Here is a 21,418-nt window from a genome sequence, read left to right on the forward strand (position 1 = left end):
TCGGGTCGCGGGGCTTCTGGGGCAAGCGCTTTGCTTGGGGGAAGACTGCCGGGCTGACGGAGCGAAAAGAGGAGCCCTCGCTTTTTTGGTTCCTTTCCAAGCATTTTTAACAGAGGAAGGATGTAATAACATGCCACGGGCAATAAATCATAGGCTAGCTACTCCCCCTGGCTCCCCTCCCCCAGCCCCGGCGGTCCCGGCCCCTCTATAGAGGGAGGGGAGGAGGGGACTCCAGCAGAGCGCCGCAGCCGCCGGGACGAGCACTCCAGCGCCTGCCCCGCGTCCCGCCAGCCGCCCCAGCATGGACCTCCGAGCCCTGGCTCTGCTCGCCTTCGCCCTGGCGATCATCTCCCTCTCGGAGGGTAAGTGACCTGCCCGTGCGCCGCCGCTCTCGCTGCCTGCTCGCCGCTTGCACCGCTCCTGCCTGCGGCCGCCGGGAAGCCCGGGCGGGAGTTACGGTCCCGCGGAAATCCCCGCTCTTCCCCCCTCTGTCCGCAGCTCGCTCGCTCTCTGGCTCCTGCCGCGGCTCAGATGTGCGCGTCTGGCGAGCGCCGAGCGATCGCTGTTGTGAGCTGGAAGCAGGCAGGCTCTCCCTCCCTCGCTCGCTTTTTTCGAAAGAAGGCTGGTCAAAGCGATCCTCTTTGCCAAATTTCTCCCAGATTGAAATCGGCTGGGGGAAGACTTTCAACAGCGGTCGGTCTGCGGGGAGGTGGTGTGGTTGCAAAATATGCGTATCGATTTCCCCTTTAAAAAAACAGCCCTGAAAGTTACAAGAAATGAAAACCAGGCGGTTGTTCGGTTCCTTTTCTGTCCTCTTTCGTGATATATCTTCTCTCGATCAGGGCAGAGCTGAGCCAAAGTGGTCACTCAGTAGGAATTCACCGCACCCCCGGCGAGGGTGCACGGAGAGGTTTCGGGGGAGCGCAGAGAGGCGCACTGACAGAGGTCTGGGGAAGCGCGGGCTGGCAGCCGGCGAGCGCTGCCGCGGCGGCATTTGTCGCTAAGGCAGCGACACCGCGGCTGTCCCTCCCGCACCGCGCTGCGGTGCCGTCTCACCGCCCGCCCGCCCCACGCCGGCCGCGGGGTCCCGCGTGTCACCCCCGGAGCCTGGCCGCAGCGGCAGCTGGCCGGCTTGCTCGCCAGGGGCCCGCCGTGGGAGCCGCCGGGTGCGGGCAGCCCCGGAGCCCGCAGCAACCTGGGCCTCTTGCTCCGCATCCCGCGGGGAGCCCAGTGCCGCGGGGCTCCGGGGGAGTGGGGACCGCACGGAGCAGTCACACTCCCCACGCGTGGCAGGGATCCTGCCCACAGCCTCTGCACCTCCCGGGCGCTCCTCTGGCTTCTCTGCTGACAGAGATTTGCCACTTTTTGTCCCCTCATCGAAAGCTTGCTGGCCAGGTAACGAGCTCTCTTTCAGTCCTCCGCTCCCGTCTCATTCTCCCATTCTGGCGACCGAAACTGCGGTGTTCCCCACCCAGGGCGGCCAAGGATGCCCTCCGGTGCCCTCTTTGTTTCGCCTGAGAGACTTAATTGCTACCGATAATTTCGCCGGTGCCTTTCCACAGTACTGTCCCAGCAGCAACCCCGTCCCAGTGAGGCTCACAAAAAGCCAGCACGGAGCAAGCACTGCCCCCGACAGAGTCTAACAGGCAGACCCGGCCAGGTGGGCTCTGGCCCCCGCCGCTTACGCGGAGCGCGGCTCCCTGCGCACGGCGGAGCGCAGAGCGCCCGAGCGGCTTGGCCCGGCCGGCAGCAGGTGCCAGGGTACCCAGAGCGGGGTCCCCTCGCCCTCCAGTGTGGGTCTGAAACGAGTTCGGGGAGCGCTGCCGGCACGTAGCGGGGCTGCAGCCCGAATGGGAGCCGCGGGAATAGGGGACGGGGGCTGCCGGGGGCTCAGGGGCTCTCCCGCTCCTCGCCTTCCTCTCGGCAGGGCTTAGCACAGGGTCGGGGGGGGGGGCTGGCAGAGCTGCCCCGCTGCACCTCGCTTTGCCCCCTGCCCAGCAGCACTTCTTAGCTGGCAGCACACGGCGGTGGATATCGTTATGGCAGGGTAAGCGTGTCCGAGACAATGGCTTAAAAGGGTTGGAGAAAAACTAGTATAAGGAGAGAGACCCCACCGACTTGGAGTGATAACAGTGAAGCTTTTTGCCTGCTTTGTACATCGTGTAGTACTCTCAACCCTGATCCAGATGAGGGCTTGCAGGACTACCTTGTCCTGGAAGGCAAGCGAGATCTGAATTCTTCCTTGCCATCCTGGTAAAGTTGAATCTACCTTTCACAGCCTCACTCCCCAGGGAAATGGAGCTGTTGTTCTAGTGTTAAAAAGTTGCCAGCCCTCTCCTGATATTGACAAATGCACCTTTGGATCAACAGGAGTAAAATGATGCTTCCATCAAATATTTTGTCTGTTCATGCCCAGCCTGCTTGCCTGGATATAGCTTCTCTCTCCATTCCAGTGCCCACAGCAAGTTACTGACGGTAACTTTGCAGCAGAACTGGCAACTCACTTGTTCCCTTACTGTGCAGTTCCAGTGCTGGTGAGGCAAGGCAGATCCCTACGGGGTGAAGTAGGTGCTGTCCAACCTTGATAAGTGGTCACTCTGTGAGGGAGATTTTTGTGAGCACTTTGTCTCTAGAGAGAATTTACCAGCAGAAGTTGGTGTTCAGAGCCAGCAAAACTCAGCTTTGAGTTAAAAAACAGTAAAACTATTTATTATAAAAAAAACCCAAACAAAAAAAACCCCCAACACCCAAATCCAAGAACACTTCTAGTTGAGACCAAAAGATAGGTTTTCTTTTTATTTTTGTCTAAGGGAATAAGGTGGAAGGAATGACATTGAGATGTCTGAATAGCATCTGATTCTTCTGTAACTTTTCACTATATTGACCCACTTTAACCAGACAAAGGTCTCAAAAGCTTTATGTGCCATCAGTTTAATGAAAACTGGTGTTTTCATGTCACAGTGTCACATAACAGACTATAATTTGTCCTACAGAGAGAATGGCTTCCGCTTGTGCTCAGTGTTTATTAGACATCAGAGAACCCACAGAGCATTCACTTCTGCAGTGCAAACCTGTAGAATAATTGGCTAAATCAGCTGTACTGTGCATGGAATAATTTGTTTCAGATTTTGAAATGAGATAAGGAAGACATGTTGTCAGCCTTGGGGTGAGACCAGCAATCTTCCCTTTCCAAATTATGGCCCCCAAATGGCCCTTTCCCTCTCCTACTTTAGGATGGTAAGAGTTCATGTGTTGGGAGATGTCACATGCACTAGTTTTCCCTGGTTTTCAGCCTTGCTGAGAGCAGAGTGAGCCACAGCCAAGCTGAGTGCTGGAGGGGCAGTGATGCTGAGAGCTGACCCGGTCGGTGCCTGTGCTGCCGCTCGCTGGTGCTCAGTGCCTGCTGCTGATCACCAAGCAAGGGGCATAGAAATGCCAAAGGCATTCTTGTACTAAGAGGGGAGTTGTCATTCCACCTTGCATTGCAGTGACAGAAGAACACCAAATGCTGGGGCTTCCCCTCTTCCTTGCTGTGCTGGATACCCTTTCTTGGGCAGGAAACAACTTTAGGACTCACGGGCATGTTAGTCATGGCTAAACTTTCTCTGTTCTTGATTTCAAGTGGGATGGAATCGAAAGTCCCTCTCTCAGTCTCAGAGAGGAAAGGATTGCATACTCAAATCATAGGTCTGAACAGTTTATCTCATGTGTGTTGTTTAGGGTAAAGCTTGCTTAAACTTGGTTGGTACAAGCTTTCAGAGACACTTACACTGCAGCTGTACTGAGCGTTGTTGTATGACTGCGTTCAGTCTCAGCCTCCCTTTCCAGTATGAACTCACTGATGTGTAGTTTTCAGGCACAGTTTTGCAGTGGGAAATCCTAGTGCCTTTTCTCTCCCTTCCACATTAGCAGTAGTTAGTCTAGTGCGTGTTCACGAGGCTCACCCTGCAGCCCTCCTTCCTCCTCCCCCTGCAGATGGGAGCTTCTCCCATTTATTAACTCATAGATGATATCACTGTTTGGACTGCCATAAAACTGATAGAAAATGTCCTCCAATTTTGTTAACTTATAATCCGGATCCTGGTGTGAATTTGGAGGAACTCTGCTCCTGCCGATGAATTCCTCTCTGTTTACCTATTTGTCTGTGGGATCTGATTCTGTCTCATCTCTTGGTAGAGGCTCTTGGAAAAAAGGGTTTTTCCTCCTGAGGACAGGGTAATTTCACCATGTTGTCTGTGTTTATCTGTGCTAGAGACAGGCATTGGTAAATATGCAATATATGCAGATCAGCTGCACTTTGAAAAGATGTCTCTTTTCTCACCTTCCTATATGGCAATTTAGGGATTCCAAACTTTTCCCTGCTCTTTAGCTCTCTGTGTGCCTTTAAAGGAGCTGGGCTTGGATGCTGCAAGTGCTCCTGTGTGGCTAAATAAACAGGAGAGGCAGATTGCCATGTGGGATCTAAAGCCCTGTCAGATATAGATCTGACCATCTACAGCATGAGCCAGACCTTATGGGTTAGGTGTATGAATTTAATTCCTCCCAGAGGCTGAAAACTGCTCCTCTGGGAAATTGCTTAAAATCTTAGGCAGCTCCTTCTAGACTTCCAGGCAAGACTTCTGTGTTTGTATTTTAGTGTGCATGGAGCTTTGAAGCTTACACACAGAGCGAGGACCTTATTTGTGTGCACTTGGTTGCCAGTAATTAAGTTCTTCCGTGGCGAAATCGGGTAGCAGAAGGACTGCATCAGAGGCTGTGGTGAGAGCTGGGCTGCTTTTCTTTGCTCCGCATGCATATTCATTGCTGATTTTTAGTCTAGGGAGCTAAACTTAACTCTGTCCCTCATGATGCTAGTGACAAGACTCATCCAGTCTGACGGTCCCTGATTAGTCTATGGGGAGCACACCGCCTGATAACCTGGATTGCCGTCACTTTGCCACAGGCTGGGAGTTCAAAAGACTCCAAATCTCTCCTGCGAAACCACTGTGATCTCCTGTGATCTCGCATCTCCGAGTCGCATCTCCGAGTCGCACCTCCTCATGCGAATATCTCGCCTGTGAGTAAAGGTTGGCTGTAGTGGGGAAAGGTCAGCTGCTGGGCCCTGGGAAAGCCTGAAAGACTCAGGGCTTTTCTCTAGCCAGTAAGTCCCCCGTGAAAAGCCTGCACCTGAGCCCAGCCGTTTTGATCTGAACTCTTTGGAATTCATCGCTTTCTTCTGGCTACCTTCTAATTTGGCCTCGGGTCAAAATCATTTGGCAAGAACAACACTGAGGACAAGTGCCCCCTCTTTTGGCCTTTATCTTGTCTAATTACCAGGAGCATCCCTGCACAATGGACTGGCTCCTTATTCTAATCTCTTCTTCTTTACTTATCCCCATTTTCTGTTCCTCTTCTTTTGTCTTCCAAAATCCCACGCACCAGGATTGAAAGGCTGGGTATTGGGGTAAAAGGATTGTGCTGTGAGCTGTGGGCAAATGCTCTCCCAAAGCTACAGCTTTTCTATTGCTTTTTTTTCACCTGCATATTTGGAGAGAGTTTCTGTCAGCCCTGGTCTGTGTATCTGTGCTGCTGACCGGGAATGAGAGGGAGTAATGTGTCCTTTCTCTCCCTGTGTCCCGCAGAGAAACCCGTCAGCCTGACTTACCGATGTCCCTGTCGATTCTACGAGAGCAACGTGGCAAGAGCCAACATTAAGCACCTCAAAATCCTCTCCACACCCAACTGCTCACTTCAGATTGTGTAAGTCTCTTACTCTTTTCAGCTGGGTGCAAAGCTCAGGTGTCAAAAAGAAGAGTCACAGAGCTGGTCCCTGCTTTGGCGGCTGCGATTTGGTCTGTGTCTCATGCAATGATTTCAAATTCATCTCTTCAACCCATGTGTCAGGCACAGCTGGACGCTGCTTTACCCCACACAAAGGAGCCCAGCTATATGTTTCCCAGCTGTGCTCTACCTCTGTGATCTCCCTGTGACTATGTGATCCCATGTCCTGTTCCCCCATGGGTATGTGAGCAGGAATGTCAAACAGGCCTTGGATGTGGAGCTTCACACCTTGGGGAAAAGACTTTACAGTGGTCTGAGTCTTCTAATGCTCCACTTCTCCATAGAGAGGAGCCAAACAAGCAAAAGGAATTCCTAGATTTTGTGTAGCCTCCACAGGAGGTACAGACCCTAAACATGTGCTGGCCTGATCTATGGACACACCAGGCAGTGGCTGACTCTGGTAAATCGCAGATCACAGCAGGACAGAGATGATGGGTTCCCAATGGAAAATAACCTCTTCATTTTTGCTGAAAAACACTGACTTTCAGAAAAAATGGGGTTGTTGATTTGTGTGTGTGTTTTTAGGAAGGTCTTTTTGGTTCATTTGTGCATGGGTCACCCCCTCACTCCTCTCCCAAAATTCAAAATCTTCAGAAGAAAAAAATTGTCATTCATCTTTTGATTGCAAGGGAGCCCTACTACCATCAGCTTCTGCTGACCTCTGTAAGAGCACCTGAGTGACTAGACAGGCTATTTGTGTGTTGCTCCCATCACTAGTTCTGTCTTCGATTCATGTCGAGCTCTTCCAGTTTCAACTTAAATGCTGTAGAAATCCATTCTTTGTCATCCAAAATGTTTCTGCACTCAGAAAACTGATGTGGTTTCATGCGATTTCTCAGGAATGTACAGATATATTGAGAAGCATGTATCCATTCATGAACCAGTTTTTATTCATATGATATTTTTCTTTCTTAAACCACTCTGGGTAGATCATGCACATTTTCTCATGTGTGCTTCTGCCTTAGGATTTGGTGGAGGACAGTGAGAAAAATGTAAGCCTCAGCTGAGAAATAATTTCCTTTCACAAAAATGGCAAAACCAGCTGTGACTAACTCTGATCTCTACCTATAAACAATTTTGGAGGCAAGCATCCAAAATACAATAGTGTATGGATTCATGCTCTGGGACTGTCAGTGAATGTCATAAGGGTCCCAGCGCTAAGGCTTTTAGAGGATTTGGAATTTTCTGGAGTAGTTTCAAGAAAATGACAGGCATTTAAGACAGGATAGAGTATACATTTATCTCTTAATTAACTTGGGGTCATAGTCATTAGAGATAGATAAGAGCATGAAATGCAGAAACACATACGACTCATGTTCTTGTCCATTCTTGACCCAAATGTGTTTGTTTGCAATGTGATTTAGTGGCACACAGTACCCATGAACCTATAGTTTGCTATCTTTTTGTTACTTTAAAAAGATATTTAAAAACTTACCTCCAAATACCCCTGAGTTTGAACTAGGTCTTTATCAAAACAGAAGCTGAAATGGAATCAAAACTAACACATAAATTTCTCATCTTGATGGTTTTAACCACAGTCTGAATTTAGTGGATATGCATTATAGAGTGGAGGTGTAAGTAACTTAAAAGCTACCATTTTCAGGAATAGAGAATCTCAGTGAAATCATATAGTTTCAGGGAAAAATCTCATATTTTTTGCACAAGTACATTCCCCTTTATGATTGAGGGGAATTGTACCTGAACAAAAAGCCTAAGAGCAGGCTTTTGTCTTTGGTTCTAGGGGAAGTCATCTCTCCAAATCTAGAAATCTCCTCTTTCAATGTCTGCTTCTACAAAGCCCATCCTAAATTCCCTGCTTTTCAGTACAGAGAAATAGGCATTTTTAGCATGCAATTAATTGCATCCTAAAGTAGACATCTAAACCAGTTCAGATTAACACTCCATACAATTGCCTAGATCTCTGCCGTGACTGTACAAGGAGCAGGAGCTGACAGGCTCAGAACTAAATGACTAGAAAAATCAGTGTCGTAATATTAAGTGAGAGGAATTGCATTGCATGTAGCTGGAGGCTGGTTATGCGTGCTTTTGGTTCTGTACCCTGTGAGGCCAACTCAAGAGTTCCCAGGCATTGCTAACATCAGCAAATCCATTCTTACTCTCTGTTGGTATCACTTCACTGGAAATACTCCAGCTTGGCACCGCTATAAGGGAAATATGAATTAGGCCCATTCATCTCTTTATTGGCGCAGGGCTTGCAAGAGTGGATCTTCGATGTGTTTATGTTACAACTATGTTGTTACATAACTTCAGACCAAGAAGCCTTTTTGACCTGTTATTTCTTGCGCCATAGTTTTATATTCTGCAGATTTCATTTATAAAGCAGGGAACATTTTGGCTTCCATCCAGCAAAATGCTTAAAGAAGTACTGAACTTATTCCTATGGGCATGTCCATGAAATTGCTGTTCTTGGCACTTTTGTGTGGCAGGCAGGCTGTTTAAGGGGAAATTTCTGAGCAGCTGGGGCAAGGTGCTTGGGGGAACATGGGAGATCACATCACAGTGGGAGATCACATCATGGCACTCTCAAGAGGCACTGAGATCCCTGGAGGGTGAGACCTGCTGATGCAAGTGAAAAGCTATTTGTACTGCTTCTGTATGAAAGATGCAGATAGCCCATATGCGAAATTCACAGGACATTCAAATTAGCTGAACAGTCTGGTTTGGAAAGTGCAACTTGAACATTCAGGAGAAACCCTTCAGGAGTTTCTGCTTTTGTTTCCAGTGCTGAGTGAATGCAGGAAGGAAAACTTGCCTCTGGCACTGTGGTACTTCCAGTTGTCTTCCTGCCTGCAACCTGTTAGTTCAGTCTTGTATAAAACAAAAAGTTAACTGGACCCTTTCAGAACATCCAAGAGGTATGGCTTGGTATCTGTCCTCAAAACATGTGAAACTTCAATTTTGGGTTGAATCTGAAAGCTGTTCTTAATTAATTCCTTGAAAAAATGGCCTATATTTACCATGTCAGTATTTCTAAATGAAATTTAGCTGTTCCTGGTACTGAACTCATAACAGCCCAGGTATGAAATGAAAAACCTAGATTCAAATTCTGTATCTGTCCCACCCCCACATGCATACCACTACGGATCACAAGAATCACAATCAGAGGAGACAAATTGTACCAGTGCTTCGAACCCAGGGATATTTATAATAGCTGCCTTGAGTATGGCAGGGATAAACCATCCTCTTCATGGGTTAACTGAGAGCAGCACTGACACCCAAGGAAGTTGGACACAGCTCTACTGTCCATAGTGGAATTGCAAACCTCTGTGCAAAATAAGGCACCTGGGGGTGGGGGTGGGCTGAGGAACATCGTGCACTAGACTCACTCTGACCTTTCTCCTTTGGCAGTGCAAGGCTCAAGAGCAACAGCAAGCAAGTGTGCATTGATCCCAAGATAAAGTGGATCCAGGAATATCTGGAGAAAGCTTTAAACAAGTAAGGCAAGAGACAAATGGACTTAACAGCTAACATCCTGAGTTATTAAAGGGTAGAACATTAAGGGCTGGCTTTTACCATGTGGACAAAGTACTCGTGGAATCAGATATTGTTTTGAAGATGGGTTTGGAGTTGACCTAATCTGTATTAAAACAACAGCTTCTAGTATATCCTAAATGTTAAACTAAGAGTTTTGCCAGGGTTTGAGGCAAGATCTATCCTAATGAATCTGTTCTGGGGTCCCCAACTCATTCTTTTTTTTTAAAAAAAAGCCGTTCTCCCAAGGAAAACGCTTCCTTTATGCCCCTACTTCCCCAAACCAAACTACAGTTACTTCAAAATCTATATTGTTCCAGTTTCTTTGGAGCCCCTTTTCCATGTTACATTGGGGGTCTGTTTGCACAGGCAGCTGAGGCCTAGGAGGTCTTGGTGCTAAAAATTGTTTCTCTGCTGGCCGGTGTGGAGTGCTATTAATATCGGCCAAGGCAAGATGCGCTGTCGTGAATAAGGCTCTCCCACAAAGCCAGGGGAAAACCAGCCATACTTGGCAAATTCAGACTTTTAAAATCTATTTTTATTCCCCTTGAAAGTGGGTGATCATGGCTACTGTGAGGTGGACCCAGCCTATCTCAGTTCAATTTTACAGTGAGCAAGAGCAGCTCAGAGAACCTATCTATGCTGAGTTGCAAGGGAGGGCTCCAGCCTTGCTGGGATGGAAGAGGAGACGAGTGATGGCACAAAGCATTTCCTTGCTTGCCCAGGCCTCTGCAATTGATCCAGCAGTGGTATTTTGGTCAGCAAGCCTACCTGTGCACTCAGTATCCCTCCCACCTTTGCCACCACATTCCCACCCCTCAGTAACCACGCTGTAACCGTGCTGAACCTTGCCCCCGCTGCATCCGTAGGGTAAAGGCAGGGCTGGAATCTAGTCATTTGTAAAAGCAATGCATTCTTGGAGAAATGTGGGGAAGGGTATTGCCCCAGGGCAGATGTGAGGCAGTACAGGTAGCTGAATGCCCTCCACTGTTTGCTTTGCAAATGTATCTGCCAAACAACGGGTAGAGTTCAAAAGAAAAAGTCTTTGTTCCTCTGTATTTTTACAATAAGCGAGGGGAGAAATGCTACCAGAGGTGAGAGATTCCTCCATGTGGCCCTTTTGGGAGCACGCTGGGGCCAAGAGTGAGGAGGAGGAGGGGAGGAAGCCAGCTAACAAACTGACTGTGATTCCAGCCCTGACAGCTCTTCCCGTCTCATCCAATGCTCAGTGCCTTCTCTGCTGCCAGCACTCAGCTCTCTTGTCCTTTGGGCAAATTCTCTGCAGGGGTAATCCAGGTTAATGCTGCCAGGATGGCTTTGGATTTAGGCACAACTGAACCTGAGAGCAGGATGTGGCCCATGCTGACTATCCTAGGGGCTTGAGCTATTTTGTTTTCCAACTTGGGAAAATCCTCAAGCCCCTGCCTAAGTTTCTGTTTGCTGTCAGCCCCAATGAAGCCCTTGGTTCTGTTCATAAGACCTGAAATTTAGGAGGCACTTAAGAAATTTGTGGGGTTGGGCAAATGTGATTATGTGCTCAGATCCTGCCTGCTTGACTTAGGGAAACAACTCAGCTGGAACACATTCTGCTCTCACTCAGTTCCACTGGTGAAGATCTGGGGCCAGCTCTACTGAAATCAGTGAGCCCATGCCTGATCTCCAGCCAGATTCTGGGTTTTGTTTAACTAATGCTAATCCAGAAGCAATTCTGCTAATTTGGTGGATTTCATCCTGGTTTCCACTGAGTAACAGAAGAGAATTTGGTCCCAGCTCTATGAAATAAGATGATAGAAAGCATGTATCTCCATCACATAATCCTGTAATCATGGCATTATTTTCATTTTCCAACTAGTAATGCTAGCACCAGTGGCATTTTCATGCTCCACAGTCAGGGCTCTGCCAGTAGCATTTTCACAAGGCATGTTTTTGATATATTTTAGTGCACAGCTTTGACTTCTTCAACGAAATGTACTTTGGAATATATTTATAGCGCATCAAACAATTCATATATTTGAATTGGAGCCATATGAATGTTGGTAGTTTAAAACACCGATATCCCTCTAAACTACTAACAGCTTGTAAAATAAATCTATATAGATCTATAAATGTTAATGTAGCTATCAATTTCAATCAGCCATATATTATATTTTTTCACTTGTACTGAAATTGTATGAAATGTGACATTACCCTATATGCACTAGCAATAAAATGGCTAATTGTTTCATGTTATGAAAACCCAATTGTACATGGGAATTTATTTTTCTGGAATAAAATCAATACGTTTTGTAGAAAGGGCTCTTGTAATTGCTTAAGTAAAATCCAAAGTGTCAAGACATCTTAATCTATACCAGTGCTTCAATATAAGAGTATCTTCTGTGTTATAATCTGCAGCTAAGGGCAAGGAAAAGTTCATAGAATATAGCAGTCCAATACAGTTGACTTTGAAACCAGAGATGTTTTTTTAGTAGGGAATTATTTTGCTCACTAATTTTGCTTAGCCTTTATTATTGCTTTATATTCATCACATCTCCATGTAATATACAAACTTATGAGACATCAGTAAAATACATTCTGGCTGTCAGGAAACCAAATTCCTTAACTGGCTTTAAAAATCATTGTGCAGCTGCTGTGGCCAACATCATTCAACATTCATTAATTTTATAGACAAGGGGCAAATCAGTCCGTTCTTGAAATAGCTAACAAATCCTTTGTCACTTCCAGGCAATCCCAGTCATCATTTACAGTCCAGCCTTGACTGCCTTTCCCTTCTCCCTTCATGCAAGGATATGCAAAATCAGCCCTTTGCAGAGTAAACAGACCAGAGAATGATCCTTGTCACGTTAATATAGTCCCACCTCAGAACCTCCCCTCAGCCCAAGAAGTTGGAGTTCATTAAGCTCAGCTGCTACTGCAGGCACAGATAAGAGAGCTGATGGATCTGGAGAAGATAAAGTCAAACAGGAAAAACCTTTCCCCTGAACCCATTGGAAGAAAGGAAAGGAAACTTCCAGCTTCTAGGGGCTGGCTGTGATGGCAGCCAAGCCCTGCTGTTGCCTGCCTACATAGTGCTTGTAAATCCCGGTGTGGTACCTCTTCCTAATTGCTAACCTCGTTTGTAAATAAGGGCTGAAGTACAAGACACTAAAATAACTTATCTCCCGGTGCTCCACCAAGTGTGTGCTGGGTGAATGTCTCACATGGTGAGAGACAATGCAGGCGAACATCTTCACAGCCTTATTCGAAGGCACTGAATGCTTGCAAATCCTATGGAATAGCCCCTGGTTCTTGTTTATGTCAGTGGGAATGCTGGGTGGGAAAAGCCAGAAATCCAGCCTCCCTCTGCTTTCATAGTACCTCAGGGGTTACCATGTGGATGGTGAGGCTCCTGGCTGACAAGTTCTGGCAGGCATTTGGGGAGGCTTAGGTGTTTTGGGAAAAGAGTTGTTTTGGCCTCAGAATTTGCAAATGTCCTGTCACCAGGGCACTTTCATTTGCCTAGTGTTCTTCTGAGGCAGAGGGTATCTGAAAGGAGATGATCTTCATTTGCACCCTGCCAGCAAGGTGTGAAGGGACCATAGGATAAATGTGAATAAGGCCTTTGTATATGGATAATTTATGGCAGTCTTTTTGTATTTTTCTTTTAATTTAGACCACGTCATCGCACTCATAAAAAAAAGCAACAGAAGAAACGGGGCCCACGCTGCCCTTCCCGTGCAACACCACTAAAGTCTCCAGGGAGAAAGAATGGTAGGAGGCATTAGTTTCTGAGCTGGGATACCTCAGGTTCAAGTCCCTGCTCTTCCACTGACCATCCTATGTGACCTTTGGCAAATATATTAGCCTATCCAGACCTCCATTTTCCCCCATATTTGTTGAGGATAACAATTGTACCCTCCCTGCAAAGGGGTAATACATACATAAAACTCTTAAAACAGGGGAAAAGTTCAGCCACAACAGAGGTGGGAAAATTTTCCCATTTTACAGATAGGAAAATGGGACACCCAAAGAGGCCAAAATAATCCCGAAGCAAAGCCAAAGTCAAAAACAGAGTAAAGGTTTGGAAGCCCCATGTCTTTTAGCTGGCCGTATTCCTCCAAATCTAAATTGACAGAGTTAAACTATAAATAACAGCTGGGAATTTGTCACTGGTTTTTTTTAATGACAAATGCAGCACTGGGTGGTGACAACATGTTTTGGTACATTGGTGACTGGTTGACACCTCTCCTATGGGAGATGCTAGGCAAGTCCCAGAGAACGGTGTTAGATATACCAATGCTCTGGATGTCCTAGTTGGTTTTTTCCCACCAGTGTGGTGTGCCCTGCCTTTCTGCACCAAAAGAAGTAAGGTTACTGGTGTGGGATATTGGAAAAGATATCTTCAAAGAGGAAAATTTTGCTCACGGCTTAGTCATCCTCTTTATGCTTGAATGAGTTTTTCCGAGGCTACCTTCACTGAGAGTAGCCACAACTGTTTCTGGCTGTGATCACACAATCTTAGTTGTCCAGCAGGGATGTCCAGAAAGGGATGTTTGTTCTGGTCCTGTAGGCTAGACAAGACATGCTGGGATATCAGGGTTTTTGAATACCTGATGTTTACCCTCTGACACTTGTAACTCAGCCTTAGTGACCTCGTCTATATTGCAAAAGGCTGATCAGCCTGGAGCAGGAGTAGGGGTCACTTCAGACAAAACCTGGAGGCTACCAGCACAGACTGGCTCCTTGTTCTGAGAGAACCCTGCACACAACACACTTGCACTTTGCTGTGATCCCTAACCCACCACTCTTCCTGGGTGCCATGCTCCCACTGAGCATGGGAGACTTGATGTGTCTGCCTCCCACCCTGAGCTCCCTACCTCTGCACTTAATCCCTCATATGTTTACTGAGCACCATGTGGCTGCTCACCTTCCCTGTCACCCCACCTTCACTGAGCAGCTGGTCACCATGACCTGTGATGTGCTGCCCAGCTGCTCACAGCAGGTGAGGTCCCAAAGCAGGGAGGCCATGAGGACAGTTCCTGGCTGGGCAGCATGCTTGGGGGCCTTTGCTCTCCAGCCACCCAATGGTGGGAGCTGAACACCAACAAGAGCACAGAATGGGCTGTCCTCTGTGTTCCTCCATCCTCACAGAGACCTGGCACCCTTGTAGACCCCCTGTGGAGCTGCAGTCCCTGATCTCCAGTAGAGCCATGGGGTAGGGGCCGGTAAAGGAGGCATTCCCAGTGCCACTTTCTCCACTACTGGGGCTGCTCACGTATGATTAATCCCTCCTTTCCCTGCTAATTTTTTACCGAGTCTCTGTGCCCACCGATAATTCTCCGCTCCAGCTTTCAAGTCTAGAATAAGCTTCCTAGCCAGCCTTCCTCCTATGTTAGCTCTGACCACCTTACTAACTGTGATGAGCACAACCTGCCCAAAATAACTCCCATTGCTGGGTTTGCCCTGCTGGGTCCCAGTACCTCCTTGTGGAGAACTTCCCCCAAAATGTTTGGCAAATACCAGTTGGAGGGACTGCAAAAGGAACTGCCTTTGGGTTTGTCCAGACACAGATTTGCTGTTTGACTAGGCCTGATATCAAAGCTTTTGCAACTGAAATAAACCTTAATAGTGTTTCACTCTGTTCTTCATCAACAGGAGGTTCAAGATGTAAGAGGCAAGCATTGTAAGCCGTCTACAGGATTTCTTACTGTAGGACCCAGAGAGCAGATAACCAGTATTAGGGAATGAATACATTTCAGTTATCATACAGCACAAAAGCAACGCTTCATGCATTTCCAAAGCTTTTTGTTTGGAGTTTTTTTGGTGGGTTTTGTTGGGGTTTTTTTGCACAAACTGGCTTGCTTTCACAGTGCTACTTTTATATAGTAAGATGTAACTATTTGAGAAAAATGTTTTTATACAGGTTGGTTTATTACTTAGCACTGACGGCAGATATGTATTTAAACTAACCCTATGTTATTATATGATATTTTATTTCCTTGGCTATGTAGAGGTCCTGCTTTATTTAACTTTCTTTTGGTTCATGCAAGTCTCCTGGAGTTTTAAACCTAGAAGGACATGAACTGTACAGTGCAATGATGTTGTGCAAGTAGTGGAGGAATTCCTTGCCTCCAGAAGTCATCAAGGCCAAGAACATAGGAAGGCTAAAAAGCATCAGACATTGATGAAAGTGGACAGCATTGTCATGGGTGGCATTTATAGGTATTTTGGGTGAGGGATTAAACTCAAGCCTACAGGGCTAAAGCCCTTCTCTGAAGATCAGAGACCTTGGTGACAACTATGAGCAGCTGCGTCAATGCACATCTGGTATTGCAAGTGCTAGTACTTGGTTTGTAGTAGTTGTGTGTGTTAGGAGCCACAGCACTGATCTGATGTCACCTGGCATTACCTATGTTCCTGTGTTTCTGATGACAGATTTTAGCACAAAAAGGAATGGGTTATTAAAGTTCTAACCGCACGATCATGTTGCAAATTTCTGGAGGAGTCAGATACACTACCATGCACCAGGTGTCTCTTCCCACCCATCCAGAGGAGATGGCTTCAGTTTGCCTGGCTGGCATTGCACTGAAGTAGGAATAGATGCATTCACGTGACCCTTCACCAACGATGCTGTAGCCTTGGCTACTGAACAGTCGCACACAGTCACATGTACCTGAGGGCCGTAACATCTTTGATTGCTCTGAAGATACCTAAAAGAGGATGTCTGGGCATGTCTTTGGAGAAAAGAGATGCCTGGGGCAAGAGAGACTCTGCCCAGTTTGTGGAAAGAGTGGTGTTTCTTGGGTATTGAAATGAAGGCAAACACTCACCATTCACCAGTGGTCATGGCCCTGTTTGCTGGTGAACAGGATAACCTCTGCAATTGCCTTTGCGAAGTACCCCCAGGGACAGGTACCACTTCTTGCACCAATCCCCTCCCTCAGCCAGAAATTTCTTTCTCCCGATTCCTGCCTATATATGCCATATCTTTGCTATATAGTGTATGGAAAGACACCTGCAGTACTGCGATAATCATGTTACGCTGTGCACTGGGATCTGGGGGGAAGCACATTTGTGCGGCACAAGGCTTGTGTTTGTATGTATCTGTGTATGTATTGTAAACAAAAAATATTGTAAGACTATTTTTTTTGAGCGAGTTGCTTCAGAAGGAATCTTCCCTCTTCCCTGCAGCCTGTGTTGGGAACACCGAGAGGGGTGTTTCACTAAGCACTCCTTTTTGTGGTAGGCATCTTTAGTGCCAAAGAAGCACTTTGGCTAGCCAGGGACTACCTTATTTCCATGTGGATTCAGGTAAAAATCTTGTAAGTATTTTCCTCTCTGCAAAACAGTACTATTACAGAGAGTGCTTCAGCTGGGACCACATCACCTCATTTGCTTTAAAGCAGAAACCAACTGCTGTGCCTGAAATGTGTATGTGTGTGATTTTGACATTTCTTCTATTGTTCTTACCAGCCTGGTGCTTTAAGTATATTGTGTCTCTGTTTCAAAAGGTCTGGTACCACTGTATTTGATGAGAATTGGAGTGTTGATTTAATGTGAGTAGGATCAGAATCTGTATTGTAAAGCTAAAAACAGAAAGAACTTCTGAGAAAACTAGAGTTTCTTGTGTCTTTCCTGGACTGTACTTTATATCCTAGGGTCCATCTACTGTCCCCACACATGCACCTGCAATTACTGGTGGTTTGGCAGAGACGAACATGTGAGTGTCAAAGCCAAGAATGACTTTGGGGAAAGTGTGGAAGAATCTTGGCTCTGACACAGACATGAGGCTTGTCCTTCCCATCTAGGAAGGTACATTCTTCCCATCGAAGGACAGCTTGAGGTCTGATCGATTCCAATTGGAGTAAATGAAGAATTAAATAATCCTCTAGTTTTGATTCAACAGCATACTCTCCTAATGATGATAGAGGCCATGAAGACTTTGTTTCTAGGGGTTTGCAGTGAATAGATGTGACTGTACAGCTTTCCCAGCTCTGCTGCAGTCATTGTTAAACAGGGAGTGCATCTGGGGTCAGCACCAGCTGGGAAAGGCTCCTGGGCACTTGCCAGCCAGCCCCACATTACAGCCTGAGCAAGCAGACTACTTTGACAGAAGTATTGAGATGGGCAGTGCTGGAGCACCCCAGCCAAACCCTGTGGTCCCAGCTCTGGACAGTATAGCCAGGTAGTGGAGGTACTGCAGGAAATGGGGTCACCTGTCAACCTTCTCTTCTGGGGCAAACTAGTGGGTGTTGCAGGTGTAGACTGTACTAAATGAAGGGCATTTGCTCCTGGTAGAAATCCGTGAGTAGCAGCAGGAAGGAAAGGGACTTCTTGTGAGGCTAGGGAACACTTACAGCCAGGTGGTGTTTGTCTGGGTGCCTTGTGGGCTGTCTGCCTCTGGCATTTCTTCAGACTCACACTGTGACATGGGCCCTGACACCACTGCGCTGGTGACGATTCACTGCTCATGTAGCTGAGACCACTTGGGGCACGGGGCTGCTCCCAGGGGCCAGCACCTGGACTTTCCCTTGCCTGGGCAAGGTTGAGCATGGTGTGAATGCAGGGGTGGCACAGACCTGGCCAGAAATAACTGAAGACTTAAGTGACAACCTGATAAAAGCTTTCTCTTACTTTAGACCAAAATTCAACTTTCAACAGGAAGCTTTGCTTTTTGCCTTTATTTGCATGATGCATCAGGAAGGGCAGCACTTCACACTAGTGAAATCAATCACTTGGCTGCCCCAAGCTCCCTGTGCTATGCTGTGCATCGCACACTGTTCCTCCTGTGCACACCACAGTCTTAGCAGGCTGAGAAGCAGCACTAGCAGAAAACCTGTTCAGGGACAGCACCAGATTTTCCTTTCTGCCTTTAACAGTTGACCAAAGACCGAATCAGGGAAAGGAAGCATGGGGAGATGGGGGTGATGTAGGGACCACATGTGAAGAGAAGGAGGGAAAAGAGATAACACTGAACTGGTGCTGAAAAAGCAGCTTCCATAAATGTGAAATCGTCACGTGTGGTATTTTCAAAGTGCAGCTGTTGAATCCTAAGGTTGGATTTTTTTTTTTAAAGAATAGGTGGTATTTATTGCTGTGCCAATTTTTTATTTATACTAGCTTTACACTTGTATGTATGAATATCTTATCTTAATTCTGCCTGAGGAAGGATGAAGGGTGACTTATTAATGTGTTTTTAACTAAGGTGTTTGAGTAAAGGTGATTGTTCATTTTGCAATGAAGGCTATATTCAAAGTTAAATTACACATTTAATTGAAAATGCAGTTCCTATAGAAGGTTTTGTTGCTATTTTCCCTTTCTTAACATCTAGAGGGTCCTTCTTTTCTCTGGCAACTGGTTTTGAGTGATGAGATTTATAGTAACCAGAGGTTTCTGAGAATTCATCATCTAAAATCTGAATTTTTTGCTTTACCAACATCCCACCAAGACAAGCCTTGTCTGCAGAGGCGAAACTCTGGTGACCACACAGAAGAAAGCGTATAATGATGAAAGGGCTGCATGAAACTCCCATCTCCCACTCCTTAAGAACTCAGTGTTGTCAGAATGTGGTAAATACTGTACTTTATATTTTTATTAAGTAAAAAGAAATATCTTCCCAAATAATGTGAAAAGGGTTTTGTATTTGTGTTCCTGTAAGGCAGCTTTTATGGAGGAGTTATATTACACTTTTGAAATTACTCCTTTCATAGAATATTTTGAAAACAAACACTTTTATATTGTTGTAATTTCTCCCATAAATGTATATGCACTTAAAATTTTCATAATAAAAAATGTCTATCTAAATGAAATTATTACTTGCTTCTAATTTTTTTTCCTCACATACAAACAGCTAAAAGCTTCACATCAGAAAAAACATTCAGATGTAGTTTCAGTGTCCAGTTTCAAGGCTGCTTCCATGTAGCCCCATGGGCTCAGACTCTCTGCAAGGAAGCTAAGGCAAAGTGCCCATGGGGTGTGGGTTTGGCAGGGGGCAGCAGCCTAGCTTATTGAAATGTGTCATCTTCAAAAGGAAAGGCTTAACCATTTCCTCCCTAAACAGAAGCCCAAACTTTTTTTTTTAAACTCTTTTCCCCCCAGACTTGTCTTCTGCAGCAGACTGACTTCAGTGGAACTGAAAACTGTGAGCCATTTTTGCTCCAGCAAGAGGGATGCCATCATCAACTGTGCTGGGGAAGGGATGAGGGGTTCTCTGAAGAGCCTGAGGGGTGTCAGGGGATGCATTTGACAAAAGACCAGATGTTGCGAACAACACTTTCCTTGGAGTTGGTTTTCCCAGGTCACAGCAGGGTCAGCCTTCAGTTTGGAGGTGGAGAATGGTTTTAGTGGTTGTAGGACTGGCCTGAGATCCTGGATGTATAATCCTAACTTGGATGATGTTGTAGGGAATTTGCTGTGAGGTTCAAAAGCATGAGTTGAAAACTGGCTTTTGTCAGTGCCTTCCCCCATCTCCAAGTCCCCATGGCAGGGGAAAAGTGTTTCCTCTGGTCACCCTGCTGCCTCCACAGCTGCCCTGCTCCAACTTGCCAGTCCTCCTGCAACAACACAGGTAAATTCCAGCACCATGTACAGCTCTGGGTGGAGGAAAGGTTAGGGATAATTAAATATCTCGTAACAGTGAAACAGTACTTGAGACTTACTGAGCTTCTTATTCAGTAAATATTTATTGGCCAAATTGACGAAAGGCAAAAGACATGCAAAAAACAGAAAAAGGAAACTCAGATGACTGATGATCCCTTTGCAAATCCAGCAATGATTTAGTAAGAGATTATGAAAAACTGAGCAGGTAATTGTGAGTGCAGATGGTCAGTGAGAGATTCCCAGGCAACTGGGAAAAGCATTGGGAGTAATTAGCTACAAAATTACACATTAATATTAAGAAAAAGGCCGATGTTCTGTGAAGCACTTTGTTGTGCCTTTCATTAGGTCTTTTCTCTTGAATGTGAAAGTTTTGGTTCTTTGTTCCTCAGTAAAGCATCATGGCAATGTATCCATGAACTGCCTGGGAATTAGAGGTTAACCCACCTTATTAGCACATCTGGGTCTCTTCATAGGCAGTTTTCCAATATTAGCAAGCTGAAGGAAATCAGCTGCACTCATGGCCTCAGACATCCTGATTCTGATTATGGGTTGGATTTATTAGACCCTGGCACGGTATAGGTCAGAAGACAGCATGGGAAATGCCCCTGCTTCTTGGGACCAGCTGGGGGTGTTACCACTGATGATGTTACCTAGGAGCTGCTGTGATGTTATACAGTGAGGGTCAGTCCTAGCTTCTGGTGAGCACCTCCCCATTTTATAAAGCTACTTGTACTCAACTCATCCCAAGAGTCCCTTAGACAAAACAAATATGTAGCTTTGAGACTAGCAAAGGCAAAATGAAAAAAAAAACAAACAACAAAAAAACAAAAAACCAAGGTCTAGGAGCTGAAACCAGAGAAATTCAAACTAAAACCAGATTTCTAAGTGTGGAACTGATTAGCCTTTGGAACACGTTCCCCAAGAGAGAGTGGGAAAGCCCTGATCCTTCCTATGTCTTCAGAGTGGGCCTGACCGCTGCTGCAGTGTTAGCCACATGCTGCTCGCTGGGCTCTCAGGGGACATGGGGTGAAGTTCTTTTGCCTCTGTTACTGATAGGGTCAGACGAGATGAGCTAATGATCCCTCTGGCCTCAGAAATCCATATGTAGAAAGCACCAGTTCCAAGGGAGCATTCCTCAGCCTGCCTGTGATTAATAACACCAGAACATCATTAGCCATCCCAGCTCCGCTTGGACTGAGGCTGAGGATGGCTCCTGCTGTTACACAGGAGACAGATTTGCGTAAAAGGCCTCTATTTTTGGTCATGAAGGTTGCCCTCCAGCTGGATGGGCAGAGGCATGGCAGTGAGAGAAGGCCGCAGCCCTGGCCCTGGCCCACGCACCCCCTGACTCTGGGAGGGGTGTCTGCTCACACAGGTCCCCTCTGGCAGGAGTGTTCACACTGGCGATCTTTTCCTGTAGGAACCCCTTGAGTTTCTTCCTTTGTCCCTTTTTGGTCCTGACCCTTATTTGTCCTTCATTCTGTCCTCCGGCTCTTTGAGAATCTCATCTTTCCTTTCAACCCCAGCTGCC

At 46.4% G+C, this 21,418-nt stretch overlaps 1 protein-coding gene across 3 annotated transcripts; it reads left to right on the top strand.

Annotated features, from left to right (window-relative positions):
* The first annotated feature begins 203 nt into the window (after window positions 1–203).
* On the top strand, window positions 204–19,097 carry CXCL12 (C-X-C motif chemokine ligand 12). 3 transcript variants are annotated; one of them, XM_054831812.1, is made up of 5 exons: window positions 204–362; window positions 5,622–5,739; window positions 9,190–9,276; window positions 12,962–13,059; window positions 14,944–19,097. In XM_054831812.1, the coding sequence occupies exons 1-5, from the start codon at window positions 302–304 to the stop codon at window positions 14,973–14,975; spliced, it is 396 nt and encodes a 131-aa protein (XP_054687787.1). In that variant the 5' UTR covers window positions 204–301; the 3' UTR covers window positions 14,976–19,097. The 3 variants fall into 3 exon arrangements, with proteins under 3 accessions (XP_054687787.1, XP_054687788.1, XP_054687789.1); XM_054831813.1 differs by lacking the exon at window positions 12,962–13,059; XM_054831814.1 differs by having other exon boundaries at window positions 9,190–19,097.
* Window positions 19,098–21,418: the final 2,321 nt, after the last annotated feature.

This window comes from Grus americana, chromosome 7, assembly GCF_028858705.1.
Source record: "Grus americana isolate bGruAme1 chromosome 7, bGruAme1.mat, whole genome shotgun sequence".
In the NCBI taxonomy this organism is placed as follows: Eukaryota; Metazoa; Chordata; class Aves; order Gruiformes; family Gruidae; genus Grus; species Grus americana.